Source organism: Rhamphochromis sp. 'chilingali' (assembly GCF_963969265.1).
Source record: "Rhamphochromis sp. 'chilingali' genome assembly, chromosome: 20".
Lineage (NCBI taxonomy): Eukaryota > Metazoa > Chordata > Actinopteri > Cichliformes > Cichlidae > Rhamphochromis > Rhamphochromis sp. 'chilingali'.
In genome coordinates this window covers 17,405,311-17,426,176 of record NC_137947.1, presented here as the reverse complement: position 1 = coordinate 17,426,176, position 20,866 = coordinate 17,405,311, and the positions used below count along the sequence as shown (strand labels likewise).

The 20,866-nt window shown below is 41.0% G+C and overlaps 1 protein-coding gene across 24 annotated transcripts in view; it reads right to left on the bottom strand.

The window, feature by feature from the left end:
* Window positions 1-18,870, bottom strand: part of pax2a (paired box 2a) — a 32,265-nt gene extending 13,395 nt beyond the window's left edge. Inside the window, exons 1-8 of one of the 24 annotated variants that reach the window (XM_080868519.1) lie at window positions 18,740-18,870; window positions 14,719-14,821; window positions 13,094-13,274; window positions 11,733-11,930; window positions 8,176-8,261; window positions 7,882-8,001; window positions 6,881-6,925; window positions 1-176 (exon numbers count right to left, since the gene is read on the bottom strand). In XM_080868519.1, coding sequence (XP_080724645.1) covers window positions 1-176; window positions 6,881-6,925; window positions 7,882-8,001; window positions 8,176-8,261; window positions 11,733-11,930; window positions 13,094-13,274; window positions 14,719-14,761 — 849 coding nt within the window. In that variant the 5' untranslated portion in view covers window positions 14,762-14,821; window positions 18,740-18,870. Of the gene's footprint in view, window positions 177-6,880; window positions 6,926-7,881; window positions 8,002-8,175; window positions 8,262-11,732; window positions 11,931-13,093; window positions 13,275-14,718; window positions 14,822-15,384; window positions 15,897-18,739 lie in introns of those variants that run through there. The other 23 variants (XM_080868520.1, XM_080868498.1, XM_080868497.1 and 20 more) reach the window with 23 other exon arrangements.
* Window positions 18,871-20,866: the final 1,996 nt, after the last annotated feature.

Here is a 20,866-nt window from a genome sequence, read left to right as displayed (position 1 = left end):
CTGCTCGGGTTTAATGTGTTCTGAGGTGGGGAAGACATCAGGATAAGAAGGCCTTTCAAACACACGGTCGAGGGCCTCCAGCTGCTGCTGGGTGAAGGCATCCGCCCGCAGGTGCTTTCTTAAACTTTCCACACTGCCCTGAGAGTCGCTGCCGGGGCCCGAACCATCAGAGCCATCTAAAGAAAGGAAGAGGTGAAAAAAAAGGGAAGGGACGAGGGGGGCAACACTGGTATGAGGATGTGGATCCAGTCTTTTTACTTCATACTTTACTTCTAGCAGGCTAGCATTACGAGGAAAAAAACAAACAAAAAAATATTAGAGCTCAGCGGGTGTGATAGTGATGGCATGAGGCGCGATAGTAAATTCAGGGAAACCCACCATCATGCTTGGCTTTTATCTCCCCCTGTTTTTTCCTGTCTCTCTCTTACTCTCTCGCTCTTTCCTTCTCTCACACATACACTCACTCAAACAATCCTCTACCTCCCCCCTGCCACTCCTTGCAGCCACCATCAGCATGGTCATCATGTGATAGGTCCATGGTAATTGATGGATTACCGTCAGTGCAAATATATACTTGTAAGGCAGACCGTGTGCTTCAGGAAGAGAAAGTAGGGCTGGCGATTACATCCAGAGCCTCTCATTCTGCCGGCGGGAAATGGAGAGCCATTATTTAACTGTACTATTTCTTCCTGAACATATTACCCTTCCCTCTCTCTGTCTCTCTTCCTTCTCTTTCCATCCCCCACATATTACCTGTCCTGTGGAAAACAGAATGGAGTGGGGATGGGACTCAGGGCCGAATGAGGACGGGGTGTCTGGGGGCAATCATATGCATTTCCTCACTTGGTCACACTCTATATAAACAAATGAGCCTGTGCTTCCCTCGTTCTTCTGATCTCTGACCCTATCAACTCGGCCAGGGAGTCCACTGCCGCGGCTGCAGCTCTCCCTCTGCTCACTCATCATGTCCTGAGCACTGAATGAAAAAAAAAAAAAGATCTAAAGCTAAAACCTCCAGCCAGCATTCCCCTCCACTCTCCTGGCTGCCTCCCACCACCCTCCCCTTCCTCCCTATACTGCGCCACCAACAGCGGATGAGGGCTTTAGCTCCCGTACAAATCTGTCATTCTAAATTTGCAGCAGATTATGTTCTCTCCTGGGCGAGCCAGCGGTGATATATGATATGCAAGGCCGCTATTGATTGCCTGATCCGCTAGCAGAGGAGGGAGGCGAAATGAACTTGGAATGAACATCATGCCTCAACTCATTGTGCGTATAATACTCTACTTAATCCCACATTTTTCTGTGCTATGGAATTCAATTGATCAATCATGTTCCACTGATGGTACCATTTCAGGGGCGTTATTGCCATTCTGCTCGGCTGCTTGACCTTTTCTCAATGGCTGAGGCCAGAGGATGAACCCGATTCGCACCAAGAAATAGATCCATGGAGAGAATGGAATAGAGGACTGCAATTGGGTATGAGTGTGTGTTATGTGTAGATGGGAGAGAGCGTGTGTGTGTGTGTGTGTTTCACTGCTAAAATATATTGACTTTTGCTTTGTGTAACATTTATGAAGGAATCTGATTTTTCTCCTGCCACATGTGTTTTCTTACCATGAGTTAACAGAATATTTTAGCCCTGGCTTTTTCTTTCTTTTCTTTTTTTTCAAACAGCTCCCTTGGGTGTTGCGTTGGAGGAACAGTAGTTTTGCTGTATGAAACCCAATTGCTGTGTGTGGTACAGAAGAAAATGGAGTCATTAATTACCTCACATCAGCTGGTCTGAGAAAAGAGGCTTGATCAATAGCAAGTGCTTGTCATTCACTATGTGGAGCCTGTTTATACTCAGCATCACCTTATACACTTAATCAGGCCCTCTGAACGGGCAGCGAAAGGACATAAATTCCCCTCATAAGATACTTTTTTGTGTTCTCTGGAAACTTACTTAACACAAGACTGATAATTTGCAACTAAAATGCAGGATGTCAACACTTTCCTCCATGGATGCTTGCTATGAGTAACGATTATTCCTCTTTTCTGAACAGAGCAGTTTCTGTCATTTTTAAGGTCAGTGAGGGTGATATCTGCATGTACCTATTCTAATACTGAGCTGTCGAAACTCATCATTAAGGGTACAGGTGAGGTCATCTTTATGGGGGAAAGAGTTAAAGCTTTTCTTATACAAGTAACCTTGTAAAATTTCTAATGATAGAGACTTTGTCAGTTTTGTAATTGTGAAAATATGCGAGTATCTTTCAAATTTATGTGTTAAAAAATTGACTGATTTGGCCTTTTAAAAGCAGCAAATCATTTATTTTCAGTATTCGGCATTAGAGATTCACGTCTGCTATATATCATAAGATAGCTGCATTAAATCAGATTCATCCTTTTGACAGTCAGTGTGTCAAGTGGAGTGTGAAGCACGACTGTCAGACTGCACGCATGTGTGTGTGTGTGTGTGTTTGTCTCATTGACTGGTTTGTTTCTTTTTCTTAGTGTTTCTTCAACCCCTTTGGGTGTCTCAGCAGGTATTCTCTTATCACTCCCACAGCAGCGTCTGACTGCGTCTCTTTGTTTTAACACAAAAGTGTGAGGAGACAAACAGAGATAAAAACAAGAATCTGCTAAGGTGACATTCCCACATTAAATTTTTGTTTTGTTTTGATCAGCTTAAACAGGTGCTGTTCGACCTTGTTGTGTTGAAAAATGTGCTTTTTTTTATCATTATGTATTCAGAGATTTTAAACCTAAAAGTTATTGTAGGCTTTCATCAGACCACTCATATGTTTGCACTTTCAGCCTTTTGTACCACACACACACACACACACACACACACACACACACACACACACACACACACACACACACACACACACACACACACACACACACACACTTTCCCAGTAACAGTAGCTATTGTGAAAAAGACCTCAGCTGTATCTGTCGTGTTTTGGGGGATGTTAAGGTCCTGTGATGGTGTGGTGGCACTAATGTCCCTCTTTCATCTCTCCTGTTTATATGATAAGATAACTCAGAGAAAAGTAGAGGTGGAGGCTTGTTTGAAAGGCAAATGAATCCCTACACACTGGCTGGCTCTCTCCGTAAATCAATGACATGCAGTCCCTCAGATCAGAGGCTGCTTTACTTACTCGGCCTCTGTTGATAGGTGGAATGATGCTATCGCAAATTGTGGATCATTTATTGATGGGGGTTTTTTTTGAGAAAAAAAATGCTGTTGAGCTTGGGAAGAGAGAGAGAGAGAGAGAGAGAGAGAGAGAGAGAGAGAGAGAGAGTGAGAGAGAGAGAGAGTGCAAACAAACTGGTATACCCAGAGGGTGAACACTCCTTCCCTGTAAGCTAGCTATATTTATGAAAGCTCTGAAGCGGAAAGGAGAGAGGTGGGTGGGGTGGGGGAGAAAGAGGGAGAGAAGCAGCAACACTGCCATGGCTGTTAAGATCCTGTTATGTTGTGGCATGTTTAAGAGCTTTATTAATTCGATTTAGCACCCCAACCAGTGTACTGACTGTCAGCAGGCACAGTGATGCTTGTTTGATATTTGCTCTCACTGCTTCCACCGCGGCTGCATTGACAGGATTTCGCAGATCTCCACTTTATTTTATTTGTTTTATTTACTATATTTGACAGAAAGTTTATAATAAATAAATAAAACCACTTAAATGTATATTCTGGAATATTAATAAGATCTGGTGGCAGTTATTTAGCCTTTGAATGCAGGGTTAGTGGTTCTTTGAGCAAGACACTGTATCGGTCAGATTTGAGGGGAAAATATTTGACTTGGACAAATCTGTCAAAAACTGCAAAAGAAATTCAAAGGAATATTCATACGTCTAAATATGTGAAATTCTTTTTGCTATTTGCCACAGAGTCTCTCTCACTGTTTTATGCCCATCTTGTATTTTTCTTTGTCCTCCTCTGCTTTCAGTCTGCCGTTTAACACAGCCGCCCTGTGTGGTGAGTATTTGTAGAAATGCAATTAACGTATCCCTACTTTTCTCGTGCCGTTTCTCCCTCCTCAAGCTGAGTAATGCATCGCTCCATTAATTCTCTGCATTGCTGCCCATAATTGACTTTTCTCTGACATGATTCCTCTCCACTGAGTAAATTTCCTCTCTTTAAATTTTTTTTTGTGACGGCTCTCATTGTATGTTGTTTACAACTGTAAGCTGGAGCTCGCACAGCCACGTTACTAAACCACAAGACTCAGGAAGAAGAAGAACAAGGGGACGACGAGAGAAGGAAAGAAATCTTGAAGAGAAAGACAGCGATAGATCACAGAAGGAGGAGGGGGAGGAATGCAGTGTGGACCCTTTTGTGCCTCTTCTACTGTCAGGGCCCTAACAGCCTCTTGTCTCTATGTTACGCTCTGTGGCCCCTCTCAAACCTGGGCTTTTCTCTCTCGCACACACACCCCATCAGGGCCATCATGGTGCTCATGATTCCATTTTTCTGTCTTGCTCTGGATGCATTTATTTTCTAAAGTGATCCTCTATTGACTCATTGTCATGGAGTGGCTTGACTAGTCAACCAGTGTAGGCCCAGGTTTAAATCCATACAGTAACTGATATAAACTCCACAAATGGGTCACGTGTGTTTAAAGATACATTGTGGACAATCTCCAAAAGGGCCAAATATCAAATGTGAACAAATCAAAACAGTGACTGTATTCATTTTTTTTCGCTCAAGCTATTGAGCAAGGTTGATATGATTCCGGCTGCTGCCGATGATCATGGTTTTATGTCATGAATGAGCAACCTGCTAGGCCGTATTTTTTTCCCTCCCCACTCACACACTCATCAGCTCCTTCTACACTTATCCCACACCCACGCTACAATCACAAGTTATGACCTTTGCTTTCTCTATCTAATTTATCACCGTGGCTCCCTACTGCCTGTCCTCCCCAGAGCTCCACCGGGCTCTGCACAGGACTTGGAGAGCCAGCGATGAGAAAAACATATAGTTAGGTCACATCAACCTGACTGCAAACAAGCAACAAGGTCAGCAGTAACCTGTCAGTATATACTAAGACTAAGAAAACACTAAGCTGCAGCTCTAATAAAAACATGTTTCGATGTACAAAGAGAACAAGTTATAGCATGCAAGTATGTGACATATTAATTAGCTCAAAATAGTCTGCGAGAAATTACCGCAGGCCTCAAACCTTGCAAACGACTGCATGGACTTATAGCGCTGTAATACACATTTTACAATCACACAGAAGTTGTCACCCAATCCTCTCTGTCTTTTCTTGGCTTCCAACTCCACCATAGGTTTAAATGACTTGGTGAGAGCAGGCTGTACAACAAGCTAATTTCCCCACTTCACTATTAATGCATTTGGCAGGAACAACATTCCATTTCCTGTAATGAGATACACAAATAAATCTGGCTATGGATAGATTCGGGGTGGGGTGGTGGTAGTAGTGGTGGTGGGAGGAGGGAGTGGGGGGAGCGGTGGGGCAAAGGAGAGGGGCGCATTGAGACGCATTCTCCCAGCACTGGCATAATTGGTATCGCTGCTTGCAGACATGCAAACCAATCTCTCCACAGATAGGACTGAGACTCTCTCTTTTCCCCCCTTAAGGCTATTTCTTTTGTCTTTTCGATAGCATGCACATCCAAGATAGAGGGAGGGAGGAAGGGAGGGAGGGAGAGATGTTAATTTGTGAATTAATAGCTTTTCTCTGCAGAATTGCAAATTCTTTTTAAATGTCACTATGTTCACTATGTGAAGAGCATCGGAAGCCACGAAGTTACGCACAAACACATAAAAGACACATTTCCGTGCATAGGTGTGTTCGCAGGCATGCACAGATCCTAAAATTAATCCTTGCTCAATTCTCATTGAGGCTGCCTGGACCTCCTTGTTCCCTCCTTCCCTCATAAACCCACTTTTTTTCGACAAATTCCCCTGCTCCTCTTGTCGCTCCTCCTCCCATCTTCACTCAAAGCCGTCCAGTGTAACATGCTACTTTTAATTTGCAATAACACATGACAAGGACAGATTAATAGCTCTTATGGCACCTATGTCCCTGAAGCTCGTCTTACGGGGACCTGGTGTACATAACGCGTGTCACACTACATTATCTCTACAGCCCTGCAGTAATGGGGACCTTTTTCTTCCTAAAAGGGCAACCACTGACTTCAACCACAGCAGGATCACCAGCAACCACCATCAGCACAAAAAGTGTGAAATGGTTTTTCATTTAGCACGGTCAGATTATCACAACGCAGGCACAAGCATTAAAGGAATTACTAGTATACAGACGTGCAAAGTCCAGTCAGTTATTTGTAGATTTAAAAATCAAACACTTTCCTGCACTGATCTCCTTTTGTTTCTAATCTTGCTTAACTTTTCCCCCAAATTAATTATATTTTTACAACAGACAAAGAAGCATGTTAACATTTTAGCTTTAAAAAATGGATATTTTCTGCTGTATAGGTGTGCCTATTTATTTTTGGTAATAAAAAAAGACGCTATAATTCTAAAATATGAGGGGTTAATAATTAAATGAAATTACTTAATTAAATATCCAAATACAAAAAAAAAACCTGCACTGGAACTTTTATATCACAAGTCAGTTTGAATAGAAATGAGAAAAATAGAGTCGTTAGTAAATATGCATTTGTTTTTTGCAATAAACTGCATTGTGTTTATGACAATCTATGGAAAACGTGATTTTCTAGTCTATTTAGCTTTATTCGTTTTCATTACTAGGGAGATAATCTGTGTGAAAAAGTCTTCCCCGCCACACCACACCTCATAAGCTCATTACCCTGGAAGAGCAAATAGAGTGCGTGACAGTATTGTGATCTGTTTGACCAAAGCAAAAGAGAAGGTTGTCTAACTTAAACTTACAATGTCCTATTTTCCTCCCATCCAAGTGGTTGCCACTCCAGAGAACTAAAGAGACAGAAACATAAAAGAAGGAAGTGGCCTGTTTTGATAAGTGCTCTTTGAGATCATTTTCAACATCCCATCAGCCACCTCAAAGCACAGAATCACACTTGTACACATACACACATGCACAAACACACACACACTCACAAACACACACAGCCCCTTCCCTGCCTCCACCGGTCTGTTCCTACACCTGTTCAAGCCTCCACCAGGGACATGTTAATTCATAGGCATTAAAAAAGCCAATTGTTTGCACAACCGATAATCTATTAGCCCTCAGGCAGTGTGTGTGTGTCCACTCTCTAGCTTTACCTCGGAATGAGAAATTCTGGCTTGGACTGGATAGGCTTTCACTTAATCTTTGGGTGTATATAGATCTATTCGCTGCCTGCCCCCTGCTAGTAAAAAAATATTTTGGGATGTTTTAATATACTTAAAATTATTTGAATCATCGTGGAAAAATATAATTAAAATCATAATCAAATCAATCAATCCTTATCTTTAAAAAAAAATATAGTCCATAATGATAAATCATGACTTATCTGACAGGATCAAAGCAGGAAATTTCAAAAGAGCTACTTTTTCTGCTGTTTGTTACTTTACTGGAATAAAAGCACGGAGCAGCAGCGTTGATGCCTTTTCCGAAGGGCTTTAGAGTTGTATGACAGCTGTATGGGATATCTACAATACATCTGAGCGTGGTATAAAATTGAGATACAGCTCTGTAGGCGTATGGTAGAACGTAGGGCATCGAAAAGCTGATTGAATCACAGCACTCTCGCAACTCTCATCCCGCCTTATATACAGCATAACAAGTCACTGGAGACAGCACACAAAAACACACTTGGCTGCAGCGCTGTCATAAATGCCATCTTCTTCACACACAGGAAAAAAGTAGGAGATGAGTGATGAAAAGAATTAAAAGGATGGCAAACAAAGGGATCTTATGTCTCCCTTACCATCGTCTCGTTTCCTCTTCTCACCATTGGAGCGGGGGATACCCAGAATGCCGTTGATGGAGTAGGATCCTACGGGATTGTTGGAGGCACTGGTCACAGGAGGGGAGGCTGTGCTGGGCACTGACGGAGAAAGCAGAGTTAGAGTGCGCATGCAGTACTGTGTGTGTTTGTGTGTCTCTTCAGGTTAACGTGGGTTAATATGTGTTCATGTGTAGTTTTTTTTTCCGTTTCTTATTCTTTCTGCAGCCCCGATTTGTTCGTTTGATTGGCCTGTGTAGCCGTATTGATGCTCACCTATGGTATGGCCGGGCGTGGAGAGTGGTGTAACAGATCCGTCAGGGGATGGGTGGAATTGCTGCTGGACTTTGGTGCGGATAATCCTGGTAAGGGGAACAACACACACGGATCAATCAATAGTGCTTTCAGAGAATTGAGATTTTACACCGTACCGGTCCGCCACAGGACACTTAAACATGACACATCACGTCCACTTACATCTGTGCATGTACAAGTGCTCCATCGTTTGGGGCACTTGTATCCTCATATTCAGGCCCCTGTCACCAATAGCCAATCTCGGGGCTTTAGGAGCAATCTCTCGTCTCCTGTGCAAGACTGAATGGGGGCTGCCCCCTGAGACTCTGGATTCAATCTAGCTGGATTCTGAGGTTAGAAATATGATAAAGTCCCTATAGCAGTAAGATGTGATGTGGCGGGAAAGTCTTCATTGCACTTTGGTCTGAATGATCTTGCAAACAAAGCATGAAATCACATCAATTCACCTCAATGATCAGCTTCACTGGCTCTACCTGGCCAACTCTAATAATCTGCCTCTCCTGCTCCCCACTCCCTCTTTTCTCCTTGCTCTCCTCTCTCTCTCTCTCCATCTCTCAAAGCTGATCTTTCACTCCCACTCTCATCCTCTTTTCTCATTTCAACTCTCTTTACTGTCCAGTGTCCTATCAGCTTTACTGTACTTTGCAATAGCTGCCTTTCAAACCTCCATCTCTTACTTTTCTTTCTTTCTTTCTTTACTGGTAGCCGATTTATTTCTGTATTTCTCACTTTTTTTTGCCCTTTTTCACTCGACGAGTGTAGCACGCAGGAATCCCCCGGGCTGACCGAGGATCAGACCCTATTGATTGGAACTCCCAGATAGAAAAACTGACAACGAATGGCAGAGAGGAACAGCAAATGCAAATTGTGAACCATACATTATTTGTGAAAGGAAACCAATAGCATCTTATTTGCTGAAGCTGAGACTGCTGTCACCTCCGGTGCCGATTAATCTGTTGTACACTTAATAAGTAAATAAATAAATAAAAAACTAAAGCAGGCTGTAATTAAAACAAATGAAGGCAAATTTTATTTTACAGTAAATCTGATGATTGCTGTATTTCTTTTAGGAAGACGAGCACAATGGGATTTGCACAAGCTCAGCTCTTATGGGGCATGATCGCATTACATTAAACTGTGACTATGGTAATGTTCTGATTGACAGCTCAACTTGAGATCATTGAATAACAGGCAGTATTGTGTGCCCTCTCACTTTAGAGGTATGTGACAGAAACGGACTTCTACAGACTGCAAATGAGGCGAATGGCGCTCACATGTGGCATCCGGCAATAAGCTATCAGTTCTGAATCAGGCATCTATGGGGTTAACGTCCTCAGGGGCAAAAATGTACATCAGACTCTTTTCATTCCCCTCACTATCTCATGTGTCCTCCGTGCTCTCTCCTTCAGGCGGGGCAACAAAGGCAGGTAGTCTCCTCCAGAAAACACACATCAATATCATATTTGAATTTCTAACATCTCACCACAACAGTTATCTGACCTCATGACTCGAGGGAGTCTCATAAATTCAAGGACTTTGTTTCAAGTCTATGTTGTTGATATTGAATAAGCAATTTGGATGGATGAATTAACGACTTTGGTGTTTCACAGTTGTAAAAAAAAATGTAATCCCCAAAGAAGTATTAAAATGTGGATCAATATGATTGAAATTCGCTCACGGCTATGCCTTTGTTCACTGGGCATGGTGCAGCGGATGGAAACTCCTCTCTCTGCGACAACAAAACAAAGTGCAACCCAGTCTCTGTGTAATCTTTAATAATTAATGCAGGAAAAATGTGTTTAAAGCCAGGACATCCTCTTTAGTCAACAGAGCAGAGGTCAGATCCTTAACCACAAAGACCACCAGGGGTCCGCTCTCCCTTTCAGTCCTCTTGACTGGCTCTAATACTTCTATTCGTTCTTTTCTTCCTCCTCCACACCATTCCCATTCCTCCCTTTAACATCAGCAAGCAAGAAATTAAGCTAATATTTTAAAAAGCCAGTACTTTCACAATTATACAGAGCAAAGAGAAGATTTTGCTAAAAGTGCCAGTTAACTTCTTTTCAATGCCAAGAAAGACTTTAGGGAATAAAAGTGGAGTAAGGCTCACTGATTGCTATGTTTTGATTTGTGATGCCATGTTTAAGGAATGAAAAAAAAAATGCAGATTTGTGCAGTGCAACAAAGTCTAAGAGTTAATTATTAATGCGGTTTCAAAGGACATGTTCCTCCCTGTCCTGCTGTTCCACAAAGTTCAAACTGAGCAGATTATCAAAAATTGTTTTTTTATTTTTGTAAAAAAAAAAAAAACTAGACATAAAATGGATTACAAACTGCTGTGGTTTTAGAAACAACAGGTGCAAACACACAATAGTGCTAAGAACCTATTGAAGATATAATTTCCAAAGCCATGTGATTTTCTGCTATTTCCCTCTCCCTATCTTTCTGTTGTTGTTGTTGTTTTTTTAAATTTAAATTTAGCAAAGATTCATCCATCTCCTGCATTTAGCTGCTTGTGTTATGAGACTCTCTTCAGCTCATTAAAATGTAATGCTGATGACCAGCTCTCTGGAACAGTGCCTCCTAACCAAAGTTCATCACTGGCAGGCACTGCGGGCTTTTTCACTTTGCACACATGCCGAGGGGTTTTTTTCACCAGAGTCCTCTGTCTAAAGACACTTTGTCTGCTGCTGTCCTGCTTCATGTGGAAAGGTGAAGGTGTAGGGTGTCTACTGCTTTCGCTGTTTTCGTGGAACAGAAACTCCCTTATCCCACAAATACCCGCAGATCACCTCTGTTTCTGGACGAATGTTTTTTTTTCTTGCAGTTTCTACATTAGTTGATTTAATTCTGTAGTTAAATCAGCTCCTACAGCCACAACATAATAATACGAATAATACGAATAATACGAATAATACGAATAATACGAATACGAATACTACTACTACTAATAATAATAATAACAATAATAATAATAATAATAATAATAATAATTTTACAAACTGTCCTGTAAAAGCCTATGTGGTCTGTTGTCACTCTCTTCCTCCATTTGGCTGGCAATAAAGATGGTGCTGCCGCCTCTGTGGTCCGCGTATTGAACGACTTTGTTGGGTATTTCCTTCTGCCTCTGGATCTGGTTACGCTGTATTGATCGGTTTTTATCGAGACAGATGTGATTCTTCGCGGCTCCAGCCTCAGCGGCAGTGCTGGCTGTGTTGCGCAGGGCCGCACAGGGGATTGAATTGCACTTATGAGACCACCCCTAACAGGCTCGTTTTAGCCTTGTATGTGGGGATAAAAAAGCTACACTTTTATTTTTTTTAAGTTTGGTAAACGACAAAAAGTTCCTTTCTTGTTTTTTTTTGTTTTTTTTATCTGTTCCCCCCTGTTTTTTTCCATCACTTGCACGCAGACGTTTAAAAAGAAATAAGTTCACAGCTTTGTTCCTGGAAGAGTTTGCGCGCTTTGGCGCAGTTTAGCGCGCCTTCTAAGAAATAAAATAAAGCCGTGGCACCTACCTGTTGATGGATGAAACGCTGGGAACCGTGTCATTGTCGCAGACGCCCTCAGCCAGTAGTCGGTCCCTTATTTCCCAAGCGAACATGGTTGGATTCTGCCGTTTATATTCTGCAATTTTGTCCACCACTTTTGGAGTTGCAACCTTTGGTTTGGAGCCACCAATAACCCCGGGTTTAATACTGCCGGTTTCATAGTACCTGCATGGGGACAGAGCGAGTGTTCCTGAATGGATCCCTCCTTTATTTAAATCAGTCGTGTGATCAGTGAGAAAGGTGGCTTTAACAAAATCGTTTGTGTGGAAACAATCTCCATCGATCTTCTGCAGTTACATATAGGCTAAAGAAAAAAAAATACCTACGAACATTATGGCGGCATTAATCTATTAATTGGCCTGCAAGTGTGCTGTTATATGGGCCTAATTAAGTGTCAGCTGGAAGGCGCACAAAGCGGATTTTCAACGAAAAAAAGCAGTATAATTAAAATTAAACAATATGAGCAGTGAGAAGGACAGAACAAAGGATAGTTTAGCTGTAAGAGCGCAGTCTGGACCTCATTTCCAGTCTGCATAAGCTTACAGTAGCATGCACTACATGCCACCATGACCTACTGGTAAATGTTGGTGACAAACATACAGTGTGTGTGAAATGAAATACCTCTGAAATGCCTTCTGATAGCTGAAAAAAATATATGTCAGAATATTATCTCACAGCATTTCTGCTCTCAAGTAAAATTACCTAATTGCTCATATTTATTTATTTATTTACACCGATGGACAAATATAGGAACGGAAAGTATATATTTGGCGTTTATTTCTCACAGTAACATCTGATGCTCAAAGGCAAGTTTGGGTAGATTGTGGTAGTTTTCTGGATTTTGCCGCTTTTATTCCAACTCGAGTTTCTTTCTTTCTTTCTTTCTTTCTTTCTTTCTTTCTTTCTTTCTTTCTTTCTTTCTTTCTTTCTTTCTTTCTTTCTTTCTTTCTTTCTTTCTTTTTTTTTGTAGAGAAGTGATAGCACCATTTCTTCGTCACCGACAGCCAGCCTCATATTTCTCTGGGATATTTTTTCTCATTAATATTTAGCTGTAAACTCCCCTCTTAACATTTATTTCATGATTATGATGCTTTTCTCTTGTGGGGCTGCAGGTGATGGATTGAAAATCTGGGACACAGAACTGCTGCGTTCAAGAAAAAAGAGAGAGGGAGAGAAAGAAAGAAAGAAAGAAAGGGAGAGAAAAAAATGACCTGCCTATATAACCGATGACTGAGGCTGAAATAGAGCTGGGTGCGCATATAGCAGCTATAGAAGATTGATGTTTGACACACACAGGGCTCTGTTTGGTAGTGTATCCCCCCTTTTACCTGCCGAGGATTTTGCTGACACAGCCGTGACTGACCCGTAGCTGTCTGGAGATGTCGCAGGGCCGGACGCCCTGGTGGGCCAGCTCCACGATCCGCTGCCTCACCACGTCGGGAAGGGGTCTGCCGTTCACAAACACCCCGCCGAGCTGGTTCACACCGCCGTGCCCTGCGTGGGATACAACAGCAACACGAGGAGGGGACATAACATTACATACCTGCAGAACACACTGCTGTGTGTGCTCATCAGCCCTCTACTGTGTGTGTGTGTTGAATTTTCAGAGTAAATGAAATCAAAGTAGCACAAACACACACAATGTGACGCAAATCTGAATATTAGCGAACTCTGATGCTGTTCAATAATAATAATAATAATAATAATAATAATAATAATAATAATAATAATAATAATAATAATAATAATAAATGAATTAAAGCTGCCACAATTTTAAACTAATTTTAAAACATTCAATTTTTAGAGGATTTTTGCCCAGCAAATGTAACAGTGAAATATAAAAGAAAAAAAATATCACAATTTAAAAATAAAATCTATCTGCTTTTTCTTTTTCATTTCCAGGATCTCATCTGTCCCTGCTCACTGGCTTGGTTAGGCAATATTTTCCAAAAGGATCTCCCCCCCTCCTGCAGCCTAACACATGTCGCAGATATTACGTTTCAACCTGTTTAATTTTCCTTGCACAATTATTGTAAATAATTAAAACAAGCTTTGATAACTCATATTACAAACGCGGATTGTGCGAAAGAGGTGGGGATAAATAATTCACACAGAGTCCGGGTCTTCTTTTACGCATATCATATGGAGGGAATACGCGAGGAAAAAACAAGCAGAAAAAAGCAGACGCTTTCTAAATTCTGTCGTCACTTTAATTCTTTACCATCCGAATCAAAGTGAGAGATTGTTAATAAAGTGAAACGTTAAGGCTACATCCATTTGCACACAGCGTGCTCCCTGCCTCCCTAAAAGTAGCCTGAATGTGGCAGGTGATTTCCCAGGTAATAAAAGCTTTGTATTTAAATTAACTCTTTTCTTTTTAAATCCTCCCCCCCTCTCCACTTGTGTCTTAAATACAGACCTACATATTTCCCACAACCAACCTCAGGGTTAATAAAGTTTAAAGATAATAAACTAAAAACACACAAATAAAAGCGGATTTCACCCACGTGGGTTTAAAAATAAGTCAGAAATCTTCCGTTTTTTATTATTTTATTTTAATTCATCAGCCATCTGTTATTATTTACTCTGCATTATATTATCATAAAATTAACGTCAAAAACTGCTAAAACTATATTTTTACAATTAGCCTTTTAAGTCAACCAGTGGGGGAAAAAAATCAATTTGGAAAAAAAAAAAAAGTAAAGGTAGCAAGATTTTAGATGTGAGAATCGTGTACATTTCATTGGACAATAGGGGGGAAAACAGCGAGGCCCAATAAAAAATATCAATCACCTTACATTTCGCTATCGTAACTGTTTCATTTCTATTTAAATTAGAGCGCAATCATTGCAAGTGCACAGGATCGTTTTTTGTTTGTTTTTTTTTGTGCGCTAAAAAGTAAAGTAGGATGACAGACATGTTTTTGGTTTCTAAACTAATTCAGCATACTCACGGTGCATCGCTGAGAAGGGGTCTGCTTTGCAGTGAATATCCATGGGATAGCAAAGGAAAGAAAGGTAATCGACTGAGGTCGCCGTTTCGCCTCGGTGATGCAGCTTAAATGACAAAAAGAAAAAAACAATCAAGGATTTAGATGTTGGTGTAACACAGTCCGTGTGGGAAGAGTCCGCGGTGAACAAGCAGTGAACAACTTCTTGGGCGCGATGCTAAGTTCCTCCTGGAATAAAAAAAAAAAGTCTAAACTCAAAAGTCTGCAGAAGGGGCTGTCAGGTGCAGTGCATGACCCACGCGTGTGCAGAGCGCACCAGTCGCGGAAACATTGGCTCGAAGCGGGTCACTGTTTGTTTTTAAGGGACATCATGAGGAAAACAGAAGCGTAAAACCGAGTCTCCACTGCTCCGCTCAGGAATCTGCGACCGGAAAAAAAAATCCCTCTCCTCTGACGGCGTGATGGACCGGCAGGCTCTGTGGTTTAATCAGATAGGGGCGGAGATGACAACAACATGGACAGAGTACAGAGCAGCGAGTCCCCCTCTCCTCCAGAATGGGCTGTGCCTGAACGAAGCTTTGGGCAGAAAATGAAACCCCTCTCCTTGTGTGTCTGTTTCTAAAAGCTGCAGTCCCACAGTTCACCCCCCCCCCCCCCCCCCCCTCCTACCTCCATCCCACAGATCCCCTTGCATAGAGATGGATGACTTGTCAGACAAAGGCAATAGATTCCAACACTTTGTGATTCGCCCACGTAAAAACCTGCAGCTCAAATGAGGAGGTCCCTGCATCCGACAGCCAGGAAGGGGAGGGAGACGAAATGGGAAATGATGAGACTTTGGGGTAAAGAATCAAGGAAATTAAAGGCAGGAGGTAGAAAAGAGGTAAAGCACTGTCAGGCTACTTTAAAGCCATGCTGCTCGGACGCTTTCAGTGAGAGGACTACCAACACAAACACAGTGAAGATTTTTGTTATAGCAGAGCCTAAAAAACACGCAGACACCTCAAAGAATCATTATTACATAATTACAGATGGTACAATTTTCTTGTAAATTAAACAAAGATAAGACGAAACCCTCCGCGTTTTATTTAACCAACTTTGTAAGCTTGGGAGAATGGCTAAAAAGGAATTTCGTGAACTTTTGCACCAAAATCTATATGAAAGCATTTCCTTGCTTTAATTTTTTCTGCTCCTAAATACACGTTGAAAATATGTTGGCGCTGGTTAAATACAAATAAAGTTTTCACATTCAGAAACTGCCAAACCTTATTTACCCATATATGTGTGTGTGCGTGTGTGTGGTCAGAGAAGTGGTGTGTGAGGTGTGCAGGGGAGCGTCAGTCAGCAGGCCACCATCATCATCACCATCATCATCATCTACTCCTGGGCCTGTGTGCAGCACCGCTCTGTAGATGGCGCTCATACAGTAGGTTACACAGCCCACCACGCTCATGGAGGCAGACAGGTATAGGAAGGAGGGCTGACGCTGCTGAGGCTGGTCGGGTCAAAGGTTGGTGTGGTAAGAGTACTGCCAATTACGCACTCGTAATCTTTTCTTTGGAGGAACTCAATCCGTCAGAAAAGGAGAAGAAAAAACATGAAAGCGTGAGGTTAACATTAACTTCTACGTGTTAATGCATTTTTCAGGTTATCCATCAGAATGGTGTCACTTTGTTTTCTATAAATAGGCTGGATGATAGTGAACTGTAAGCTGTGTTTTCCAGTGAATGGTGTGCCTGAGCAGTCACCTTGCATTCAGCTGAATTTTTGTACGTTTGTTTTTGACTGGCACAGCAAGCACAACAACCGCAATCTTTGGCTGTTATTTAGAAGTTTTGTGGACTTCATGGCGGCAGTTTGAGTTGCGAGTCCAGCTGCCCTCTGGACACGTTTGAGAACTATTCCTCTTTTTTCCACCTTTTTCCCTCCACGTTTTTTTTTTTGTTTCTGCATTTTTTGGGAAGAGAGCTTCTGGTACAATATGTAGCACCATGGGCTGTAATTTCACACATCGATGCACTTTTGCCCTAAAGCTGCTGCTATTTCGCCCACAACACCCCTATTTGCCCCCATACTTCTCTGTAGTGCCACGATGACGTCCCCGTGTCACAGCACTACAGCAAAACAAACGGCGTGATAATTAAGAAACTGTTAGTCCTGACTTCACCCCCTTTAAAGCCACAGCCACCAAAGACCTAATACGATTATTGTTTTCGATTTTCCTTTTTTCCCCTTGCCTGATTTACACAGTAAAGAATCTCTGAGCTCGTGGAAAACAACATAAGAACATTTGATTTGAATATATTTCAGATAATTTTTGTCAGTGTTTTTGAATGATGCTGGTAGAGGTTAAACTGTTTACACATCCTTTAGGTTCGTTATCAACAAATACACGCTATTGGGAATGTAAATATCAAGCTTGTGTTATACAACGGAAATTACAGGCTAATCTTGATAACTATATTTAATACGTTCACTGTGTGGAAATGTAAAGACACAGAAGAGAGAGACAGAGGGAGGGTCTGATGGTTTCAAAAAGGACAAGACAAACCCCTCTTCTTCTTCTTCTTCTTCTTCTTTCTTTCTTTCTTTCTTTCTTTCTTTCTTTCTTTCTTTCTTTCTTTCTTTCTTTCTTTTAATAGCACATGAGCACCACTATTTTCAGATTGCTGCTGTATGGGACAATGTAAACACACACACACACACACACACACACACACACACACACACACACACACACACACACACACACACACACACACACACACACACACACAAATAAAAAAATAAAATAAAATAAGTAAGCGTCGATCGCCCACGTTGTATGTTTCTATATAGTCTAATTTCAATGCAAAAATATCTGATTGTAAATTTGCATCTATTACCAGTTGAGAATGAAATAACACAGAGATTGATAGAAATGTGACAATTTTCATCTTCATTAATTAGGCATTTGAAATATACTCGAGGAGTCCTAATGTGCCCCATGACACCACTGCACAGCAACTCCCTGCAAGCTTCTCTTTAAGCGTAAAGCTTGTTCACTTCCACTTCTGCGCAAGCTCTAACTCTAGTTTATTGAGATTTATTAGATTTTATCGAAAATAAATCAATAAAAATCTTACAAATCCCTGTTTGCACAGCGTAAATGTCCAACTTCACTTTTTTTTCTCAACTCAATGAAAAAACCCAGGAGTCAGTGAAGTAAACGCTGAAAAAAACAACAACAACAACAACCTCAAGTGCTCAAGTGCAGTACGCACGGTGCACTTAAAACTTTTACTTCCATCTTTTATCTTTCTTTTTTTTCACAATTGTAATTTAATCTTTCCCCATGAATTCATTTCCTCTTTATTTGTTAACACATCAGCATCATATCGAGAGCCACGTGCAGCATCCCACCATGATCTGGAGTCTCCTGACACCCAAAGCCATATGGGTAGGCTATGCCAAACTGCAGGATATCAGCTGCGTCCTTAGATTGCTTATTCATGTGCTTTATAACAGGAGCAGATGGATATCAATTTGACTCCATTCTCGACACCACCACAGATTGATTTTGTACTTGCTTTTAATTTTTCCATAATTAATTAGATCATTACAACTGTTTTCCATTGATCTTCCCATCTAAACTCAAAATTGAGAGGTGAATTAGATTGTGATCTATGTTTTCAATTAGAGCCTCGAGCATGTAGGTGATGTTGATAGGCTATTTAGCAAAATGGTGCAATAATAATAATAAAAATAAAAAAAATAATAATCATAATAATAATGAATTTCATTAAAATACAAAGTTCTTACCTTAATTTCTGATATTTTACGAAAACAAAAACGAAATATAAATGCGTAAAAGCAGTTCACAATAACGAAAGAAAAGCGCAGATTGGTTAAATAATAAAGAATACAAATCCAGATGAGTATTAGGAAGAAAGCTGCATCCGCCAGAGATTGTCCCGCACAGCGCAACCAACACACCTGCAAACAAACGCTGACATTAGTATGAGGCAGAGGGAGAAATCCTTACCTGATCGACCCGCGCTGTGAGGCATGGCTCTCCCTTGTCTAATGGTGCGTCTCTCCGATGCAGCCCAGTAGATCTGTCCGGCCTCCTGCGCTGTCTCCCCGGCTGGGCGTCCTGCTTCTCCCCGCTGGTTGTCAGAATCTTTGACCGATCATCCAAAACTAAACGGTTTAGGCGACAACAAAAAGAGGAAGCAACCCTGCTCCAATGAGCTACGAATTGATAAAGGAACGAGGAAGAAAAAAGCAAAGAAATCAAAGAACAAAACAGCGTTGCAGGTGCTGAATTAAAAGAAACTGTAAAAATTGCCCATTAATGTGTATCACCAAAAATAAAAATAAATAAATAAAAATCGATTTCAAATTGCAAACAGCTGTGCCTGTTTTATTCGGCAGCACTGATGTAGATTTATTAACATCATGTTGCAGACTTTGTTATAACTCGACACACTGTGGACTACATATGATTTTCTCTGGAGACTACAGTTTATTCAAAAATGTAAGAAGTGACTTGTCAGTCCTACCTCTTAAACACTAAGTTGAATTAATAAAATGTTGAATTTATGTATTAATCCTATAGAAGAAAAATACTTAAAATTATTAGAGGGAAAAGGCCATTATCTAAAAATAATGGTTAAATGTCAGAATGTAGGCTGTTTATGGTACAGGCCTCTCTCCCTCTCCCTCTCTCTCTGTGTCTCAGAGTGGGGGACAAACAGGAAATATGATAGTGCAGCTCTAATTGTAAACTCTACATTTTCAGTAGTTGTTTCCACCTGCCTGTCAGACCTAACCTAAAGTGAGATACTTAATGCAGTCAGGTGTCACGCAGATAAACTTTGCCCAGGAAACTTTCTCTGTGTGTTTAACAGTGGAAAGAAATACAAAAAAAAAAAATGTATAAGGGAGAGTATAAAACTTAGTAACTGGAACATTAACAGATGAATAACCAGTAAAAATGCAATATTACAATATCCACAAGAACGACAGAGCGTGGTAAAGCTATAAAATCCAACATTAAAAGATTATGGCGTCTCTATCGGCTATTTAACAAACATTTTGTATTATAAGAGTCTTTACAGTGCTTGAAGTTCAGAAATGGCAATAAGACTGCCACTGGACCAAGGACCAGTAATGGATATTATGGAAGCCTTTATACGCAGCTCTTCCTCGCTTAAAATGTCATTTAAACAGGAACACACTTTGCAGCTGGGTGCTGTCTCCTTTTGAAAACATTAGATCTTCATGACACATCATTTAAATGTCTCACATAAAGAAAATATATTGTTTCCAAAAAACAATTGCACCAGATAAGGTGTAATAATTAAGTGAAAGCATTGATTTAGAAGCAGAAACTATTGGCAAATTAATCAAATAATCAGATTTTTTTAATTGTTTTTCAATAGGAAATAATAAAACTATCCAAATTTAGGAACCTCATTTTTAATAAAATATCTAGAAAATGTGTTTATGTATTAAGCTTTCTGTTATTATAATGATTTCATCATCCCTAACAGTCTGCAGACTGACGCACGCACACACACACACACACACACACACACACACACACACACACACACACACACACACACACACACACACACACACACACACACACACACACACACACGCTATTGTCTTGTTTTCACAGTGCTATTGTTTATTGCTGAGTATTAAAAATACATTTCAAGCAGCAAGAGCTGAGTCTGCCTTGGTAAGCTTGACATTAACGATCTCACTAAGTGTTTTTTCCCCTCTCTGTCTGTTCAGGCGACACACTAAGGGTCTGCAGGAACATCCAAATGGGAGGAACCCAAATCGAGGATCTTAAATGGCCGTAAAGCTGTGTGGGCTGTCAGTAATGGAACCTAAGCTCTTCTCAGAGCCACACACCGCATTTACGGGTTATGACCGGCGTCTGCAGGAGAGGCAGATTGAAAATTGAGGGAGAGGAGTGAATTTTGGTTAGACGGAGGTGTGAGGGGGAGAGAGATCTTATGGCAGAGTCCATTAGACTAGTCAACAGTATCTACTCTGTCCAAGACTGCCAAGATGCTGAAAGCGAAGAAGTGTGTGTGTTTGGTGGTGAGGAGCGCATGCGTGTAGGTGCATACATGTATATGTAAAGGTT